Source organism: Dendrobates tinctorius, unplaced genomic scaffold (genome assembly GCF_039654945.1).
Source record: "Dendrobates tinctorius isolate UK_male_01 unplaced genomic scaffold, ASM3965494v1 ptg000029l, whole genome shotgun sequence".
In the NCBI taxonomy this organism is placed as follows: domain Eukaryota; kingdom Metazoa; phylum Chordata; class Amphibia; order Anura; family Dendrobatidae; genus Dendrobates; species Dendrobates tinctorius.
This window is the reverse complement of record NW_027361697.1, coordinates 19430880-19449230: the sequence shown is the minus strand read 5'-3', so window position 1 is coordinate 19449230 and position 18351 is coordinate 19430880. Positions and strand designations below refer to the sequence as shown.

General features: G+C 43.6%; 1 protein-coding gene across 1 annotated transcript; it reads right to left on the bottom strand.

The window, feature by feature from the left end:
* Positions 1-1027: 1027 nt before the first annotated feature.
* On the bottom strand, positions 1028-17294 carry GCLM (glutamate-cysteine ligase modifier subunit). The gene is made up of 7 exons (XM_073571417.1): positions 16923-17294; positions 12426-12491; positions 9761-9845; positions 9428-9484; positions 7361-7563; positions 5920-6034; positions 1028-4745 (listed from the first exon to the last, which is right to left on the bottom strand). The coding sequence occupies exons 1-7, from the start codon at positions 17046-17048 to the stop codon at positions 4573-4575; spliced, it is 825 nt and encodes a 274-aa protein (XP_073427518.1). The 5' UTR covers positions 17049-17294; the 3' UTR covers positions 1028-4572.
* Between the last annotated feature and the right edge of the window lie 1057 nt (positions 17295-18351).

Genomic DNA, 18351 nt, shown 5'->3' with positions numbered 1-18351 from the left:
GGGCCCAATTAAAATTTATATAATTCGAGCAAGAAACCGAAGGTGCAGCTTTGATTCTGTATTGAGTGGTTTTCCTGCGTGGGTTTGTTTGTAGACCATGGACAGATACTAGCTGACATTATGAAAGATAAAAGGCCTATAAATTATGCTTTGTGGCACACATCATTCAATTCATGGCAAATAAAATACACCTCCTCTGAGCCATGTAGGTTATAGATGTCAGGTGGAGGCCTTATGAAATGTTCTTTCTAGGTGCAGAACCCCTTTAACTTCAAGTCTGCGAGTGTTATTGTAGTTAGGTCATCAGTAACTGCCGTTACCGCAGGAGAACTTGCAGCCGTGTCCTGTAGGTCTATATGAAATGCTATAAGAAAAAAAAAAAAAAAAAAGTACCGTATATAGTGGTCCCTAAATGGCCAGCAAGATTGAGGTTTCCCACCCTTGCATCTGATGTGTGTTGAGAATATACACCAAGTCACTTGCTCTGTTGAAAGGCAGGATTCACATTATCCTGACAAATCACCCAGAAGTAATAGGCAGTGAAACATGTCAGGGGCTATGCTGAATTTTGGAAGTTATCCTTGAGAATTTGCTGTGCACTTCAGGCAGCATAACGTAAAAACCCAGCATGAGGCAATGACCTGTTTGAGTACACAAGATCTCATTGATGTTATTCATGGCCCAACAATGGCTAGTGTCTCATGGTTTGCATGTACCTTTGTGCACCGCTTCCCATGCTTACTGGATATTCCAGAAATATTTTGGTTATGCTCACACATATTGGGCAGCTCAGAAGACACTTGAAGAGTTCCTATTATGCATACAGCACAGCAGACCCCAAATCATAGTAACTGGTTCACCCTCATTGGTGAACTCCTATTTGCCAAATATATTTTTGTGCAAACCCATGACCACGATTACACATCTGGGGAGGTGTTAGTATTTGGCTTCCAAGACAGTGAAGTAGTGGCAGATACAGTTTGATCCTATAAAAAAATATATATATATATATATGACACTAACCAAATAAGTTTTCCAGCATCAGTTTATTTCAAGTAAAGGGAGAAAAGAAAACAAAAAAAATCTTGAGTTAATTCTACAGAATCAAATATACACACCAAATGTGAAAGAAATAAAAAGTTGAAATTTATCAATTGTAAATTTTCTCCAGAGACTTCATACGTATTGGCTATGAAAAAACCAAGGGAACTGATGCTAATACAATGACTTCAAGCTTCAAAAAAAAAAAAAAAAAATATATCAATACGACTTGTATATTCAAACATCATAATACAGTTATCAGTCTCCTTGCAGAATATACATATTTAACCTGGTTAAAAATATTACATACAAGATAACTGAACCTTCAACTTTGTAGTAAAAAAAAAAAAAATTGTATCACTAGAACAGCTAACTGGATGCAGCAGACTCCCAAAGATCGGGAACAGAACTCCAACCAGATACGCAGCGATACAGTATGTTCCAGCATACAGTAACGTAGCAAGATCAGTAAAAGGGGCCCTTTAATATGTAACATGCTCTGTGCCACACACCAGTCTGGGAGCTTAGAGAGATTATTTTCTCATTCATTTTCTGCCAAAACAGCATTTAATAAGAGGAGGTTTAAAAAGTTAAGTCCGCTCACATCCAATATTCCAAGGAAAATCAAAATAGTTTCCCTGCATGACAACTGTAGATTAGATTGTTGAGTTTGCACATGATTGTATGGTTTACCTCACTTTGTGCTAGTCTGCCTTATTGTCTCTTTTCATACTGTCAGTCATACAGACTTGCTGGTCCTCTAATGAATAGTGGTTTCAAGGTCCATGGTTATGTAACTAGGAGCAGTCCACGATCCCCTACAGCCATCAATTCTTGACAAATACAACAAGTTATCCGGTTACATATTGATGAATGCATAGGAAATATTTGACTGCTTCTAGTCAAACACTTTTTCCTGTGCAGATAAAATCGTGTAGAACACACCCTGAAATCTGTGCAAAAATATTGTAACAAGAACATGGCCAAAATCCATATAACTACCAGCTTTTACAAGTACTGTCTCTAGGTCAAGGGCTTCTCTAGATTGATGAACTCTGATTAAACACAACTATTTTTGGCAAGATGATCTGACTCTCCCCTTTACCTCCAAGTCAAGACACCTACACATTTGATGGTAGGCACAAAGCAGACTGACCCACTGGTCACATCTGACCCTCGGCTTGCCAGCAATGACAGGGCGGTGATAAACATCACCACCACCCCCTCACCCAGTGGCTTGACTTTCATGATATCTGCACCCCACGGATGCAGATACGGTAGCGGAATGAGTAGTTGGCTTCCTAATCAGAGTCTCTGCACTGCAGAAACCATGACATTGGATCACAACCGCCAAGTGATGCCTCAGTCCGAAGCAGCACATCGTGGAATGGGACAAGTGAGTTTTGGAAGTCAGTATAATTGTGGGGGCCATCATATTGTGTTTGGGGGGTTGTAGAGGCATTATACTGTGGGTGGGAGCTTCTGTGTGAGCATGGGAGGAAATCATATTGTGTGGCTGTGAGGACCATGATGTGGTGTTTTTGGGGTGACCATTATCAAGTGTCTAGCTATGAGAGCCATTGTGTGGCGTTTGGGATGGCCATTGTGTGTAGCTGTGAGAACCATCATATGGTTAAGGGGCTGTGAATGCATTATACTGTGGGTGGGAGGGCATCATTGTGTGTGGCTGTGAGGACCATCATAGTGTTTGGGGGGGCTCTAAAGGCATTACATTGTGGGTGGCAGCTTCTGTGTGAGCATCATATTGTGTGTCTGGTTGCGATTACCATCATATGGTGTCTGGGATGGCCATTGTTGTGTGTGGCTGTGAGGACCATCATATGGTGTTTGAGGGGCTATGGGAGATATTATACTGTGGGTGGGAGCTTCTGTGTGCACACATCATATTGTGTGTGGCTGTGAAGACCATCATTGTTTGGGAGCCATTATACTGGCAGTGGTGGGCATGAGATTGTCTGGATGGAAGGGATCTCAGTGTGGGACTATGAGAGACAAAATATGTTTGGGGGCCTATACAGTGTACATGTGAAGGAGTCATTGTGCATGGGGCATCATTGTGTTTGAGAGGCATAGTGACTGGGTGAGGCTGCTGACTATGATACAAGTGCAGTATGATTTATAAAAGCAGTAAATTCTATGGTAAGAAAACATTAGCAGCTAGACAGTTAGCACTGCTCAATATTAAATGATAAAATATCAAATTGATTAGAGATTCAGCCTATTGGTTTGAGCTTCCACGAGAGTCATGGTCTCGTGTGGCTCCTCAGGAAAACTGCCCACCCCCTGACAATGGGTTCCCTTTAAAAATGTCTAACATTGACCAAGAATAAAAGTAGACATCAGCTAAATAATGAAGGAAGTATTTTTCATATCTGGGCACTAAGGTCATCATGGTGAAACACAGATAACAGCAATAAAACCTTCAAAGTACATTGCCGACACCATCTCAAGATCTTCCTGGCAGTCTAGTAATGCAACCCTACATGTCTAAAAGGGAGATTCTCAGTTTTATCAATATCATAAAGATAAGATTAAAATCCTTCAAGTTATTACCATGTTTTCATGCAGAGTCTCCTGGTAGTTTGGATCCTGTTATTGTAGGAACCAGACAACTCCTGCTCTAGTGTAATATTGAGGGATTATGCCCACTAGATGCATATACTACATAACCTGGGATCCAAAAAAAAACAGGAACAGCACACTGTTTTCAGTGTGAATTAGAGCGGTTTTAAGGGCCTGTCACACTAAACGATATCGCTAGCGATATCGCTATGTCTGATACTTATCTCCGACCGCTCCCCCGCTGGTTATCGCTGATCGCGCAAGAACGTCCTGGGCCGTTTCTTGTCAGCTTCCTGCTGGGGCGACGAGCGGACGTCAGGATCGCCTCATCTGACAGGTAAGTAGCGACCCCCGACCCCTGCTATGTCGCTGGTGAGATCTGCCTGTGTGGCAGCTCACTAGCGACCACTTAGCGATGTACCAGTGATCCTGACCGCATCATATCGCTGATACATCGCCAAGTGTGACAGTACCTTTATTTAGCCCATGAGTGCAACGTTTGTTCAGAAAGCGAACCTTTTGTCGCTTTCTGAACTGAAACGTTGCACTCATGGGCTAAATAAAACTGCTCTAGTTCACGCTGAAAACGGTGTGCTGTTCCTGTTTTTTGGATTCCTGCATTACAAGGTTTGGCGTTTGCCTGTGGGAGCCTTGCACCCGGACTACTGCTTTTATTGTGCTACTCTAATTCTCCTTTCACTACTACATAACCTGGACAGATGTTACAAGCACATTACAACGTAGACATCACTAGTTGGCTCCGGTGTACGTGGCACCACTTCTAGCATAATGGATGCACAATTGCCATGATCCATAATTTCCAATTTGTAAACCTAGCTGCAGATATTGTCTGGGAAACTGTGTATACACGAGTTATTTTTTTTGGTCTTTAATATACCATTGGTGGGCCAATAACCAGTCAGTGGTTTGATAGGTATCCGCAGCTTGTTAATGGGGAGCTTTCCTCTGCGCTTGTATTATGTAGCCTTTTGATTTTATAATTCCACGTGTTTTCACAATGACAGAATAGCGCAAGATCCATTCTGGTGACCAGCCATCCACTTGGGCTCCTTGGATGCCTTCTTTAAGAGCGTCTTGAAAACCTTCTTCAGATAAGATTTCTGTGTGAACACAAATATGAAGTATATACAGTTAGGTCCAGAAGTTGTCATTTTAGCTGTCCATCAACAGTCAAGATAGTTAAATAATCAATATGGGCTTAGGCTATATGCCCACGTTAGCGTTTTTAAACGCTCAGGAAACTGATCCCCTTCCCAGAAAACGCGCATTTTATTTCTGCCCGTTTCTTGCGCCGTTTTTGCACAAAAGACGCGCGCTTGATGCTTTTTTTTCCCCCCCGAGCGTTTTCTGGGTACATTGGAAAAGGCTAAAAACGCTCAGCAATGCGGAAATTAATGAGCATGCTGCGTTTTTAGCTGCTAAGCGATTCCTGAGCATTTAAAGATTGTGAGCCCTCGCGGGCAGGGTCCTCTCTCCTCCTGTACCAGTTATGACTTGTATTGTTTAAGATTATTGTACTTGTTTTTATGTATACCCCTCCTCACATGTAAAGCGCCATGGAATAAATGGCGCTATAACAATAAATAATAATAATAATAATAATAATAATAATAATAATAATTTAAAAACGCATGCATTGGCACAAAAAGCCACAACCGCATGCAATTTAATGTGAAGCTTCTTTTAAGCGTTTCTGCAGCGTCTGAGCCGGCACAAACGCTGCGGAAACGCATAAAAGAGGCCAGCCTCGTCAACCATTTTTGCTAACCAGCAAAGGTAAAGCAGACAGCTGTGGACTAAAATTATCAGGCTGGGAAGGACCATGTTATCGGGCCCCTCCCAGCCTAAACATATCAGCCCACAGCTAACCCCAGAAGTGGTGCATCACATGAGAGGCTCCAATTCTAGTGCTTTGCCAATGCACCAGGGCAAATCAGAAAGAGCAAAGAAGTTTGCAGTAATGGAGCATGGGATTGATGTCAGTTGTGAATTGTCCAAAAACAAGACTACAACTGATGACCTGACCTAAGGATGGTATGGTAGAGTCATCAGTATAAGAACGATGGGTTCCACCACTCAGTACTCCCAGCCGTTACCAGCTGACTGTAAACGTTGTACAAGACCTCACCAGCACCAGGTACTGCAGATCAGCTCCATTTATGAGACGTTCACTTCCAGTGACTGATGCTGTTAATGAAGCCTACCATGTCTTACAGTCTGACCCAGACTAATTCTTTTCCTACATGTAAAGACTCCTATAAGTCGCTCGCTCACCTTTGGAATCGCTGTGCGTTAATAGCTGAATGTCAACCTGCTTTGCAAAGGCCGTTAGGTCTGGGGGCATGATGCAGCACGATGCCAAGTTCACTTGGTTACTACTAGGCTTTATCTAAAAAATAAAGTATTTTACTCAAAATGTTGGAATTATTCACATGTAGACACATTGCTGAATTTATCCCAGTTTGTGTTACATATGAAGTGGAAAACTCAGATTTCCTAGTACAACATACACATAGGTCCTCCATTGTATAATGAAGGCTAAACATTGATCCTTTGTCAAGGTTTTAATAATCTGATTGCTAACCATGAATGAAATTAATTAAGCTAGGGTAGATTTAGACATCTTATTGCTCGAAGATAAAAGGTAGGATCAGCGTTACAGGAGCATCAGCATCTACAGTCAATTACTTTCACATAAGCTGTTCGTTTTTTTTTCTCCTTAAGAGCAGTCCATTTTCATTCATTCAGACTTGTATAGGTAATATTGAGCAGTGTCAATGATGAACCATGGGTGTGTAAAAATGTATTATACATACTTCATAAACTGCCATGGGTATGTGTGTTCTGTATTAAAAAACATGAATGTGAGAAACTGACATTTGAATGAAGCCTTGTGTACAAGTGTCTGATCAGACCAAGTGCCAATTTGATTTAATCTCATTTGCCATAAAATTGATCCGACGTACTAAAAAGTCAGTTTGCTAAAAACAATGATTGTATAGCAACATATCTGAAGATATCAATACACAGCTCCCCAAGGAAGCCCACCACGGGAAACGCGCGTTGGGGCCACGGCGGGAACACTAGTCTTCCCACATGGGCAAGTACTTTTTGCCAGCACTATACGTTTTGTGACACTCCTGGTCTTCTATCTTTGCTCTATACCTGTTTGACATTCTTCCTATACCTCTAAGGGGGACATTATACCTGGACTTACTGATGTATCTAGTGCCACCGGTCCTGGTCTTCACCATGTCCATTCATCTTTTACTATTTTTGGTATGTCTCCTTTTTTTCTAGATTTCTTCTTGTTTACTATTGATGTATCTGGCATGCTATTTTGTAAAACATATCTGAAGATCAGCTTTAATTTTAAGCAATAGGACATGTACAGCATAAGGGAGGTGAGAAAATTTGGTGGAAATTGACAAATCAGAGTAATGTTATAATCAATGAGCTTGGTCTGACTGGTCAGTAGTGTATGGATAGATGTAGATATACACCACTAAGCCATCCTGAGGTTGGGTTTCTGATGCCAGGAGAGCGCACGGTAACAATCATATATACAGAGTCAGTAAGAAGACGTCACACTGCCAAGTACAGGATATCTTGTAAAACATGTTTTGGCAGAAAATAATCAGGAATCTCAGATTGCACGCAATTACATGGCTTACAACCTTAAACCTAATGACTGGCACTAGATGCCAAGCCTCACCTGTGCCCAGAGGTAAAGCTGTTCCAAGAGTGGTTTATCCAAATCCGATGTCCCTATAGCAACTACTTTATTGTCTTGTACCAAACTTTCCAGTTCCCTCCAGTAAGGCTGCAAATGTTCCAAGGTAAGTGTGACTCCATCTTCTGAAGGAGGTGGCGCTATGATCACAGAATCCAACTGGGTAACAGCAAGGGTGGAACAGGCTGGAGGGAGAAAGGTTAAGTGGATGGATGAGGTATTGAAGACAAAAATAGAAAAATAATTATATGATTCTAACTAGAGAGACAAGTATTTGAAGTTAGCCATTGAAAAATTCTCTGGATGTCAAACATTTTTAATGCAAACTGCAACATTGCATGAAGTTTCAAAATGGGGTGGGGGACACACCCTTGTCCAACGCATGGACATGTGTGGAGGGGTTGCCAGCTCTCAAAACTTTTTTTTTTTTTTAACTTAATATTGCTTGGAATTTTTATTTCTGGTAAGAGGAAAAAAAAAAAAAAAAAAAAAAAATATTCAAGGATTGCCTTTGAGTAGTGGATAGTTTTCTATACACATGGTACACCCCCTCTGCTGTGCCATGTCATTGCTGGCCAGGCATTTAATTGAACATGTTAGAATATCAAAGTCCGATAAGAACAAACCCAGGTCACACCTGTGAGTCAATAGGAGAAGTGTCTCTGGGTCAGTGACCAAGTACAGTGGGTGAGGCTCAGTATCCATATACTAGGGGAGCACTTTATTAGTAGGCTGGTCGAGCATTTTAGTGGGGGTATTGCTTCACCTGTGGAATACAAGGGAAATCCTGAAAACATGATCTGTTGGTGGGCCTTGAGGACTGGAGTTGGGGGAACCCTGGTCTAGAGGGCATAGCTAGCACACTGGAAACAGGTGTTTATATTGTGTCCTATGTTTAGCACCCAGTCACGGGGGGGGGGGGGGGGGGTGAATCTCTGGACACAATGGCATACTGGGATCACGGCATGTGAGCTTGTATGCAGCATTAACACCACATGTTTGTTAGTCTGTGGTGTACGTGGACTCCTGTGTACTGACGCCAGCCACAAGAGCTGCCAAATTGCTGTTTATTTCTGTGTGGCTTACATCACCAGCTCAGTTTAACAATACAGGCTTTACAGAGAAGAAAAAAAAAAAAAAGTTCAGATGAGGTCAGAAAAGAAAAAAAGGCGCACCCTCAACCAATAACTCCAGGATAAGAGCCGCTTGGTCACATTGCATAGTTGACCCAAGAAGTTTAAATAACTGGCCGAACATGGAGGGTTTTTTTTTTGTTTTTTTGTTTTTTAAAGTTGTGCACTACAAACAAGAAACTGCCCAACAAGAGAACCTCTATGAAGAAGCACAGCATGGGGCTTTTACATTAGACATACGCCCATCTGAGTTTAAAGGGAAGGTGCCACAATTTAATTTTGTATTAATTATAAGTTTAAAAAAAAACAAAAAAAAAAAAAAAACCACACGATTAGTTGTGCATTTCATTTTGTATTTATTTTTACTTTAGCCATAGGGGCTGTCATTGCCATTTGAGTGTGTAAGTGTCTGAGCAGGACGCCAACTGCATCTCTTGTATTGGGGACGCTCCTCCTGCCTTGGTGACCTGACCCGATGTGTGGTCACAGCTGTGGGAAGAGATGTCAGCCATTTTGTTGTAGGCTTCATTTTCCCAGTCATTGCACACACACACACTTAGTGTGTGCGAGGATAGGAGCACTGAGCAGTCGGGGGAGAGACGTTGTCCATCTGCGGCAGAAGGGAACGGTGCTTACAGCCTGTTAGTATTACACTACATGCTGAGATCACCACTGACCTGTTCAGGGAACAGCAGGGAGATCATCCAAAAAGACCGACAGCGCTCCGTGGGAGCACAGGGAATGCAAGTACAAGCGATTGTTTTTTTTTCTATGCATTTAATGGATGGGTGAGACATAGCAGCCTACGATTAGGACATATACCAGGAAAGGTCACATTTCGGTGTTGAGACTCAAGACCTGAGGAATCATGTTGCCAGGTCATTTTTACTGCACACCAAGTGCCAAAAAGACTTACCCATGTCTACAGCGTGTCTGATAGAAGAGAGGCCGTTGCCCAAAATAAACAGCTTTACTTTAGGAGGGAAAAGAAACAATATTGGTTAGATGTCATTTCACAGACAAAATATGAAGTGTTTAGATCAGTAGAGAACCCCATACATAGAACAGTAGAGACACCAATAGACAAACTATGCAAGATTTCAATCTGACGATCCACGTGGAAGCCATCGTGCCGGATCGAGCTTCTCCCAATCTCCGGCCAATTACAGCGTGTACGTCAGCAGGGGGTGATATGATGGCTGTGGAATGTATGGGCAATGTTTAATACACCTTATAGTCACACACTTACCAGACACTTTCATTTCATCCCTCTCTTCAGGGTTTATGGTTTCCAGTGCAGCGGTCATGGCACATTCTAGTGTATTTGGAGATTCCTAAAATAAACGAGAGCTTCATTATTTAGACCCAATCAAACGGATATATTATGTGGATACGCTGGCACAGGAAAAAAGACTGTACACCTTTACAGAACAAAAATAAACTGCATCTCTCTTTACTATTTGATGACCCCATTCTAGCCATACCTTCACAAGGAAGCAGCAGGGGCGGAATGAGCCGAGAAGCAGGATTAGGACACCTGCTGGATCTCAAGAGGAGGAAGGTAAAGCAGGTGGATAGCGTCTCCTTCCATCTACATAGTTCCCGGACTATGGTTACATGGGTATAAAAATATGCACTTGGCAAAAAAATTGAATTGGCGTCAAGAGACTGGAGGAATCACAGACTACTAATACAGTCAGACAAGTCACGCCTCAGTTAAAATAACTGTCTGGTCTCAGGACAAAGCCTTTTTGCATACTAGATATTCAGTCCAGCAGCAGCATTCAACTCCACATCAGTGAAGAAAACCATGCTACTATTAGTTTTTAATCCACATTTTCAGTAGCCAAAGAGCAACTTAATAGAAATGAATCATCAGAAAATCAGTCATTTGATTTTTTTAATTTTCCATATGCCTGTATTAGAAATAAAACAAACTGCAATTTTAAAACTGACCACCAAGTCTAGCCTAACCTCCCCATTCTGTACAGGTACCTTTGTAGACCCGGTCTGCAATAACCAGTAACTTCCATGTACTGTATATTAGATTCTAGTGATCACAGCTCACCTCCTCCTCCCCGTCCCGTCACCATCATTAGATAACTCCAGTAGAAAGGCATCGAGTCAATGCCAGTACATAAAAAACGAAACTAATGGCTGCTATTCTGACTGTAGAACAGGTATTTAGATGCGCTTTAGTGCCAGTCTATCAAACCATAAGGCTGCTTGTACAAGTTTTTTGAAAAATCAAGAATTCTGACAAAGGGGGAGAAAAGCCTTTATTGGTTGGTTTATGTACAGATAGGCCATGCTGCAAACAGTAATTGACTTCTAGAGGTATTAACGCATCTGTACGGATTTACTAGTGAAACAGCATGAACACTTCAAGATAATCTGCCCATGTACAGTAAGTAGCTCACAGTCAGTTGTAACACTGTACAAGTCATACTCTGACAAACCACTGAGACCAAACAAAATGTGAGTATGCAGTTTTAGTAGTTTACATTTCAGTCGAAGGTTTCTATGGTTACTGAACAATTAAGCATTTTTTTATTTTTTAACTTATTGACAAATACATCAAGTTTATGCAAAGACGTCACATTTTCGATGTTGACCTGTAGGTGGTCCATAAATTCTCCCTGGCAGCTGTGTGATAGCTACTGAGCCAAATCGTGATCGATGTCCATTCAATGCTTTGAGTCAAGTCACATTTTCTGTATTTGTCCACAGGTTCTCAATGGGATTGAGATCTGGAGTGGTCAGAGAAAACCAACTACTTTGCAGAAACATGGATTGTACAGCAGAGGACAGGGGTAAAGTTATGGTCTCCGATGAAGCACCCCTCAAGACTGTTTGGCACATTTGGGAAAAGTCAATGCCTGGAGAAGAGGCAAGTGATACAATGAGTCCCAGATCTATACATGTGTGGGGGCTTTTCATCCAAAACACAGTTTTCTTAATAACACTGCCATGATTAATGAATGGTATCTAAACCTCCAAGAGAAGCTTCTCCCAACCATTGAGGAGTAGTTTGGTGATGAGTAGCGATCAGCAAGTGTGCTCTGATAAAGGTGTTCTATGCACGCTCGTGTTTTAATAGAGTATCTTTGGCGTGCTCGAATACTATGCTTGAGTCCCTGTGACTATTTGGCAGCCTAACAGACAATCCATGCATGCGTTGCAGCTGTCAAACAGCCGCAGGAACTCAAGCATTGTATTTGAGCACGCCAAAGATATCCTATTAGGCCAAGAGCACGCTCGCCATTAGTGATGAACAATGCTTTTTCCAGCATGATGGACACATTGTCACAAGGCAAAAGTGAAGAGTAGATTGTGAGCGAAATACTTAAACTTTGGGTCCATGGCCAGAAAGCTCCCCATATCTCAATAGCATTAGCAGCCTAAGGTCAATTGTCAAAAAGTCAGTGGGTAAAACACAGAAATTGTGATATACTACCAAGCACTGATTAGGCAAGAGTGTGTCAGTCAGGTTTTGGCCCAGAAGTTCAGTAGAAGTAGTCTTGAAAAATAAGGCTAGGCACTAAATATTGAGTCTTTACATAAACTTGATGTACTTGTCAAAAAATTTTGAAACACTTATACAGTAATTGTACTTCAGTGACTATAGAAATGTCTGAATGCAAGATATAAAAACACTGAAGCAGTAAATTGAAAATGCAGAGTGATTGTTGAAACGGTTGGCCATGACTGTACCGGCTGTAGCAGACAGGACCCAACTATGTATGGAGACTTATGTTATCCATATATAGCAGAGCCTCTTCAGTGAGAGCTGGTCCCCCACAGAGCTGCATCTAAAGCATCTCAATCAGCCAACCAGTACCCCCACTCTGTACCGATGAGGCAAAATCCATGACCACTGTCTACAGACTTAGCATTTAACAAGCAATATTTACCTGCACTAGATCCGGACCAACTTTCAGGCTCCATTCATTTAGCGTTGTCCTTATGCAGTCACCCAACTGCAAGAAGAAAATGATAATTACATTTGAACCTTATCAGGTTAAAGGTAGCGTTATGGCCGGTCATGGATCACTAAAGTTCACTCCATCTCTGCACCCTCAGTAACAGGATACAAGGAGTGTGGGGGGCAGGAAGCAGTCCTTCTGGGGGGCCAGTGTTAAACAAAGCAGTCCTCTACATTAGGGAAGCCAAACTCTTCATACAGGGACCTCATGAGTAGACAATAGTCTCCCCCCCAGAATTAGCCAAAGTGCTTACAGGCAACAATATCTAACGATTTCCTAAAGTTTTGCATTGCAACAGTCAGAGGTTTCCAAATTAGGTGTTTTTTCGGTTGCAAGTCACAAGCGGCTCACTTGTCATGTCACAAGTACATTGCATTTTTTCACAATTTGCTTTTTGGAATATAAAGTTGCCAATCAGTTCGAAAACAAAGTTGCAGACGTCATGAGACTTGAGTTGCTGCAGTGTAACGTTTAGGCCTGTTTCACATATCTGTTTTTCAGCTCAGTCGAAATCCGCTAAAATGGTGGAAAACGGATCCGTAGGCGGATTGAAAGAAACGGGTGGCACCGAACCGTTGAGTTGATGGATCCGTTTAAGGTTGAATTTGAGGAGATAGAGCAAGTCAATGGGGAAAAAAAAAACGGATCCGACAAGAAAAATGGCAGATCCGTTTTTTTTTTTGCAAAACTGCGGATTTTGACAGACGGCTGTGTGAAAGAGGGCTTAGCCTTATATAACACTGAACAACTCATCTACAGCAGTTTGCATTATTGTCAGCAGCACATGATTCCTGTCTACACGAGAAGACTTGCTACCCACCAGAGATCTCTCCCCCCAGTACTACTCAGGTGAGCCAGCATTGCCTAGTAAATGCCCAATACTTAACAGCTCCGTAGAGTCTCACTGTAATCATTGATACATTACACACCGAGTCCAGTTAGGAATTATCCTACAACTCATCTCCAACACACTGTTGGCACTTTATTACATAACTTTCCACAGCTTGCGATGCCAAGTGCCAGTGGTCTGGTACCAAATGTCAAAGTACTTTTTTTGGAAGCCAGAGCATCAGTGGGGAACAAAATTACCCCGGATACAGAGCACATATCAAAGCAGACTACCTAAGTGTATCATATATATATATATATATATATATATATATATATATATATATATATATATATATATATATATATATATATATATATATATAGAAAAAAAAAAAGCAGTGGATACCAGTCACTGGTAGAGGTTAATCCAGGTGGGAAGTAAAAATAAAAAAACCCTCCCAATTTATTGCACAGTGAGTAGAACCTTCTCCTTCCTAATTCGTTCTGGATCCGGGGTAAGACTGCACAATCATCGTGACAGAACATTTTTCCTTCCCTTTTTACCAAAGCCTCTTCCAATACAAGTGACTCAGTGCTTAGAGGCCAAGCCCAACCCCATTCATAGAAATCAATGAGCTAAAGATAGAGAGGTAGAGATAGATCTATCTACACATGATTTTTTATTTCATATATTTTTTTTTACATTAGACAAACCCAAAAAGTTTTATTAGGGTGTCAAACGCAGAACCTGCTGTGTTGTCAAATAAAGAACAAAAAAAAAAAAAAAAAAGTTTGACCTAGATATGCTGTATGACAAGATGATGCTTCAGTATGTGACATTTACTGAAAATGAAGGTTTGGAAATCTTAAGTGAGTCCTTGTTTAGGCTCCAGTTCCATTTCTTCAGTGTAATTTTCTGCACCACACACACACACTTTACTTTTGCACTCTTATTTTAGTGAAATTAGAGCACACAAGCGTTTGCCGCCTGCAGTCACACATGGCTGGCAGAAGGAATCTGCAGTTTTGTAAAGAAGCGCAAGGTCAGATTTTGCATTTTTACAGAGGGCAAGAGATTAACTTTAGATAATGACATGTCTAGGGTTGTGAGAAGACAAGTCCATCTAGAAAGTCTAGACTACCTACAACTCTGCTCCAGTACTAGAATATGCAATTACAGCTTCCACATCAGTGCGCAGTCTGTTAGTGGCTCCTGTCTTCTACAACATGCAGTTCAAAGTCTATGTGGTCTTCATTAACTATTCAATGCAGTGATTCCTGCCTATTTTCTTGGTTGGGGGGGGGGGGTTCACCCAAGTGCTATTATACCCAAAACTGGTCTTTACATGTCTGTAGGGGGGGAAAAAAAAAAACAAAAAAAAAAAAAACAATCTATATATTATCCAGATTTCCAGAAGGAATTACAAAAAAGACTGAGATAGATGCAGCAGCGTTTTATTTCATGGAGAATAAGTATTAAACACTACATGTCAGGAGAGCCAATGGATCAGTCAAGGGGAAGTGCAGGTCTATGAATGTAAAGATAATCAGCAAGTCACCCTGACCTGTGAATACCAAGTACAGAGGTGCATGTTCCCTGCAGCCCCTGGTCTCCTCCGGCAATGGCCTCCCAGACCACGAGTCCCTCAGCCCCTGGTCTCCTCCGGCAATGGCCTCCCAGACCACGAGTCCCTCAGCCCCTGGTCTCCTCCGGCAATGGCCTCCCAGACCACGAGTCCCTCAGCCCCTGGTCTCCTCCGGCAATGGCCTCCCAGACCACGAGTCCCTCAGCCCCTGGTCTCCTCCGGCAATGGCCTCCCAGACCACGAGTCCCTCAGCCCCTGGTCTCCTCCGGCAATGGCCTCCCAGACCACGAGTCCCTCAGCCCCTGGTCTCCTCCGGCAATGGCCTCCCAGACCACGAGTCCCTCAGCCCCTGGTCTCCTCCGGCAATGGCCTCCCAGACCACGAGTCCCTCAGCCCCTGGTCTCCTCCGGCAATGGCCTCCCAGACCACGAGTCCCTCAGCCCCTGGTCTCCTCCGGCAATGGCCTCCCAGACCACGAGTCCCTCAGCCCCTGGTCTCCTCCGGCAATGGCCTCCCAGACCACGAGTCCCTCAGCCCCTGATCTCCTCCGGCAATGACCTCCCAGACCACGAGTCCCTCAGCCCCTGATCTCCTCCGGCAATGACCTCCCAGACCACGAGTCCCTCAGCCCCTGATCTCCTCCGGCAATGACCTCCCAGACCACGAGTCCCTCAGCCCCTGATCTCCTCCGGCAATGACCTCCCAGACCACGAGTCCCTCAGCCCCTGATCTCCTCCGGCAATGACCTCCCAGACCACGAGTCCCTCAGCCCCTGATCTCCTCCGGCAATGACCTCCCAGACCATGTGTCCCTCAGCTTGTGATCTCGGCTGCTGGCTTTACTCTGGGGATATGTGGGCAGACTAGCACCTCCTAGCATAGGATACAGCTGCAATGAGAGAAAACTGGTAACGGCAGGGGGCAGAGCACCCCCAGACTGGGACACACCACAAGACTGCCAGTGAAAGGTCCGAAGCCAAAACATATGTACAAGCAGTAGTAATCCAGCTTTTCAGAAGTTCTCCACTGCCTGAAAATCCCCTTAAGGTCACTTTATAGTTTTGGAAAGGTGGCCCGCAAATGCAATTATCTACCCATCACAAAAGCAGCAAAGCCAGTTATTCCCCATCTGGTACGCACTGGGAACCAGGCCTAGGACACATCACAAGGTGACATGACCTGCATGGCACTACCTTATACCGATACAGCCCACTACATATAGCCGCAGTCTTATTGCCCAATCAGCCAGGCCAAGGACTCCTAGATGATCCAGACCCCTAGTATATAGAGTATGGCGGCCAACTGATCGAGAGGAGGAGCACAACTCATGCAACACCTGCCAGGGAGACCATTGCCCTGCAGTCACACCCACTTTAAAAAATACATAGTGGATGGGGGCACTAAATTTACAATACACTTCTTGATTGATTTTTTTTGTGGGGGAGAGAAAATTTCAAAAAAAAAAAAAAAAAAAAAAAAAAAAAAAAAATTATATATATTTATTTTATAATAAAATATATTTTTATTAAATTCTGCTGCTCTGAATTATTACACACTTTATTTTGGAGTGAGATCAGATGGGGCCAAGTCAGGAGAATAGCAGATGGTGGACATTGGATTTTCAGTATTTTTGCAGGGTGTTGTGAGCCCCATAATTCTGCAAAAACCAAACTTAGGAAAGTTTTCGCTGAAGTTCCAATACTCACCCAACTATCTCAAGCCCAAATTTCAAAAATGGAAAAAAAAAAAAACAAAAAACCCCACACCACTTAGCACCTGCACATGGCAACATTAATTCTTGTTTCCATAACAACAGGAATTTGTCTCCTGGAGGTCCATAGGATCACCTCCTGGTATATAGTCTGCCAGCTTTTTACTGGAGGGGCAGTAACAATACACAGCTGCATATTTTGGATTTTTTTGTGTGTAAACACTCATTGATAACATGTCTCCTTGTACTACAACTCCCAGCAGGCCGGTGAGGTGCCGCTGACAGGGTCCGCACTCACCTCCTCGCTGGGGCTGACCGCGCATTTCTTCTTCAGCCGCCCCCAGTTCATCAGGTTGCCCGTGTGCAGGTGCAGGGTGGCCGCACTGTCCAGCAGGGTCCTGGCTGCGCCGCTGTCGGTGCCCATGTTCCGGATGTATGCTTCTCCTCAGCCGCCGTGCAGTGTGCGGCGCTCCGCCTGCGCTCTCTATGTAGCCGGGCGACTGCTGCAGCACAATGACTCGGCAGCCGGCCAGCTCTGTGCAGCGAGAAGTGCTGTGTAACCGTGACTCTCCGCCGCGGCTACATGTGCGCCGCACTGCCTGCTGCTCGCTGCTGTCCGTGTACAACGGCGCCACCTGCCGCCCGGGAGTGCACACTACAGCGGTGACGCAGGAGCTCTCTTATATAATAACGACGTATATGGGGCACGTGAGGTCAGGGCGCGTTATATCATTAAGCCACGTTCATACAGTCAGTATTTTTATTTGGTCAGTATTTTACCTCAGCATTTGTCAGCCAAAACCAGGATTGGAACAATCAGAGGAAAAGTGTAATAGAAACACGTCCCCACTTCTGTATTTATCACCCACTCCCTGGTCTTGGCTTACAAATACTGAGGTAAAATACTGACCAAATACTGATGTGTGAACGTGGCCTTATAAGTCCCTTCCATAAGGTTCGGTTCATACTGCGTTCAGGCAGTCCGTTTAATGGATTGCGTTACCCCGCTGCATAACGCGAAGTAATACAATGCATTAACACTGCCATTAACCCCCATTATCGGGCACATCCCCAACACACGCCATAGACGGCATGCGCTAGCGATGTGCCGTCTTTCTGTGAAGCATCTGCGCTAGCGGTATAGCATAACGCGATCGCGTTATGCTATAGCGTTAACGCAGTCCATCAACGCTATGCGTTAATCAGACTGCTTTAGCGCAGTAAGAACCTGGCCTAAGGCTACTTTCACACTAGCATCGTGTTGCATTTTGGTACAGCCGTCGCACCGTCAAAAGGACGCATGCGCCGGCATAACCATACCTGTGCACGGCCTGTGTACCCAATGCTAACGATAGGGTACGCAGGTCGCATGCAGCATCATACGCCCATAGGCGGAGCTGACCAGAGGAGGCGCGGCAGGGGGCGGAGCTTCATGGCAACCGCGCACTGCGCCTCTAAACGTTAGTGTGAAACTAGCCTAACACGTACAACCTGCCTACCTGGGGCTTCTGCCTACAACAGCAGAGGTAGCAAGGATTAAAACACACACACACTCTTGTAGAAGGACAAATAATTAGTATTTTCATTTATTCTGCATCAGGGCTGCCATCAGGGCATTACTGCCCTTACTGCTGTATGGGTCCTGGTGAATAGAGGCAAAAAGGGGGGCCTCTAATAGGGCAGATATAGTACGCCTGCGCAGGTGCCGCAGCAGAAGTTAGGAGGAG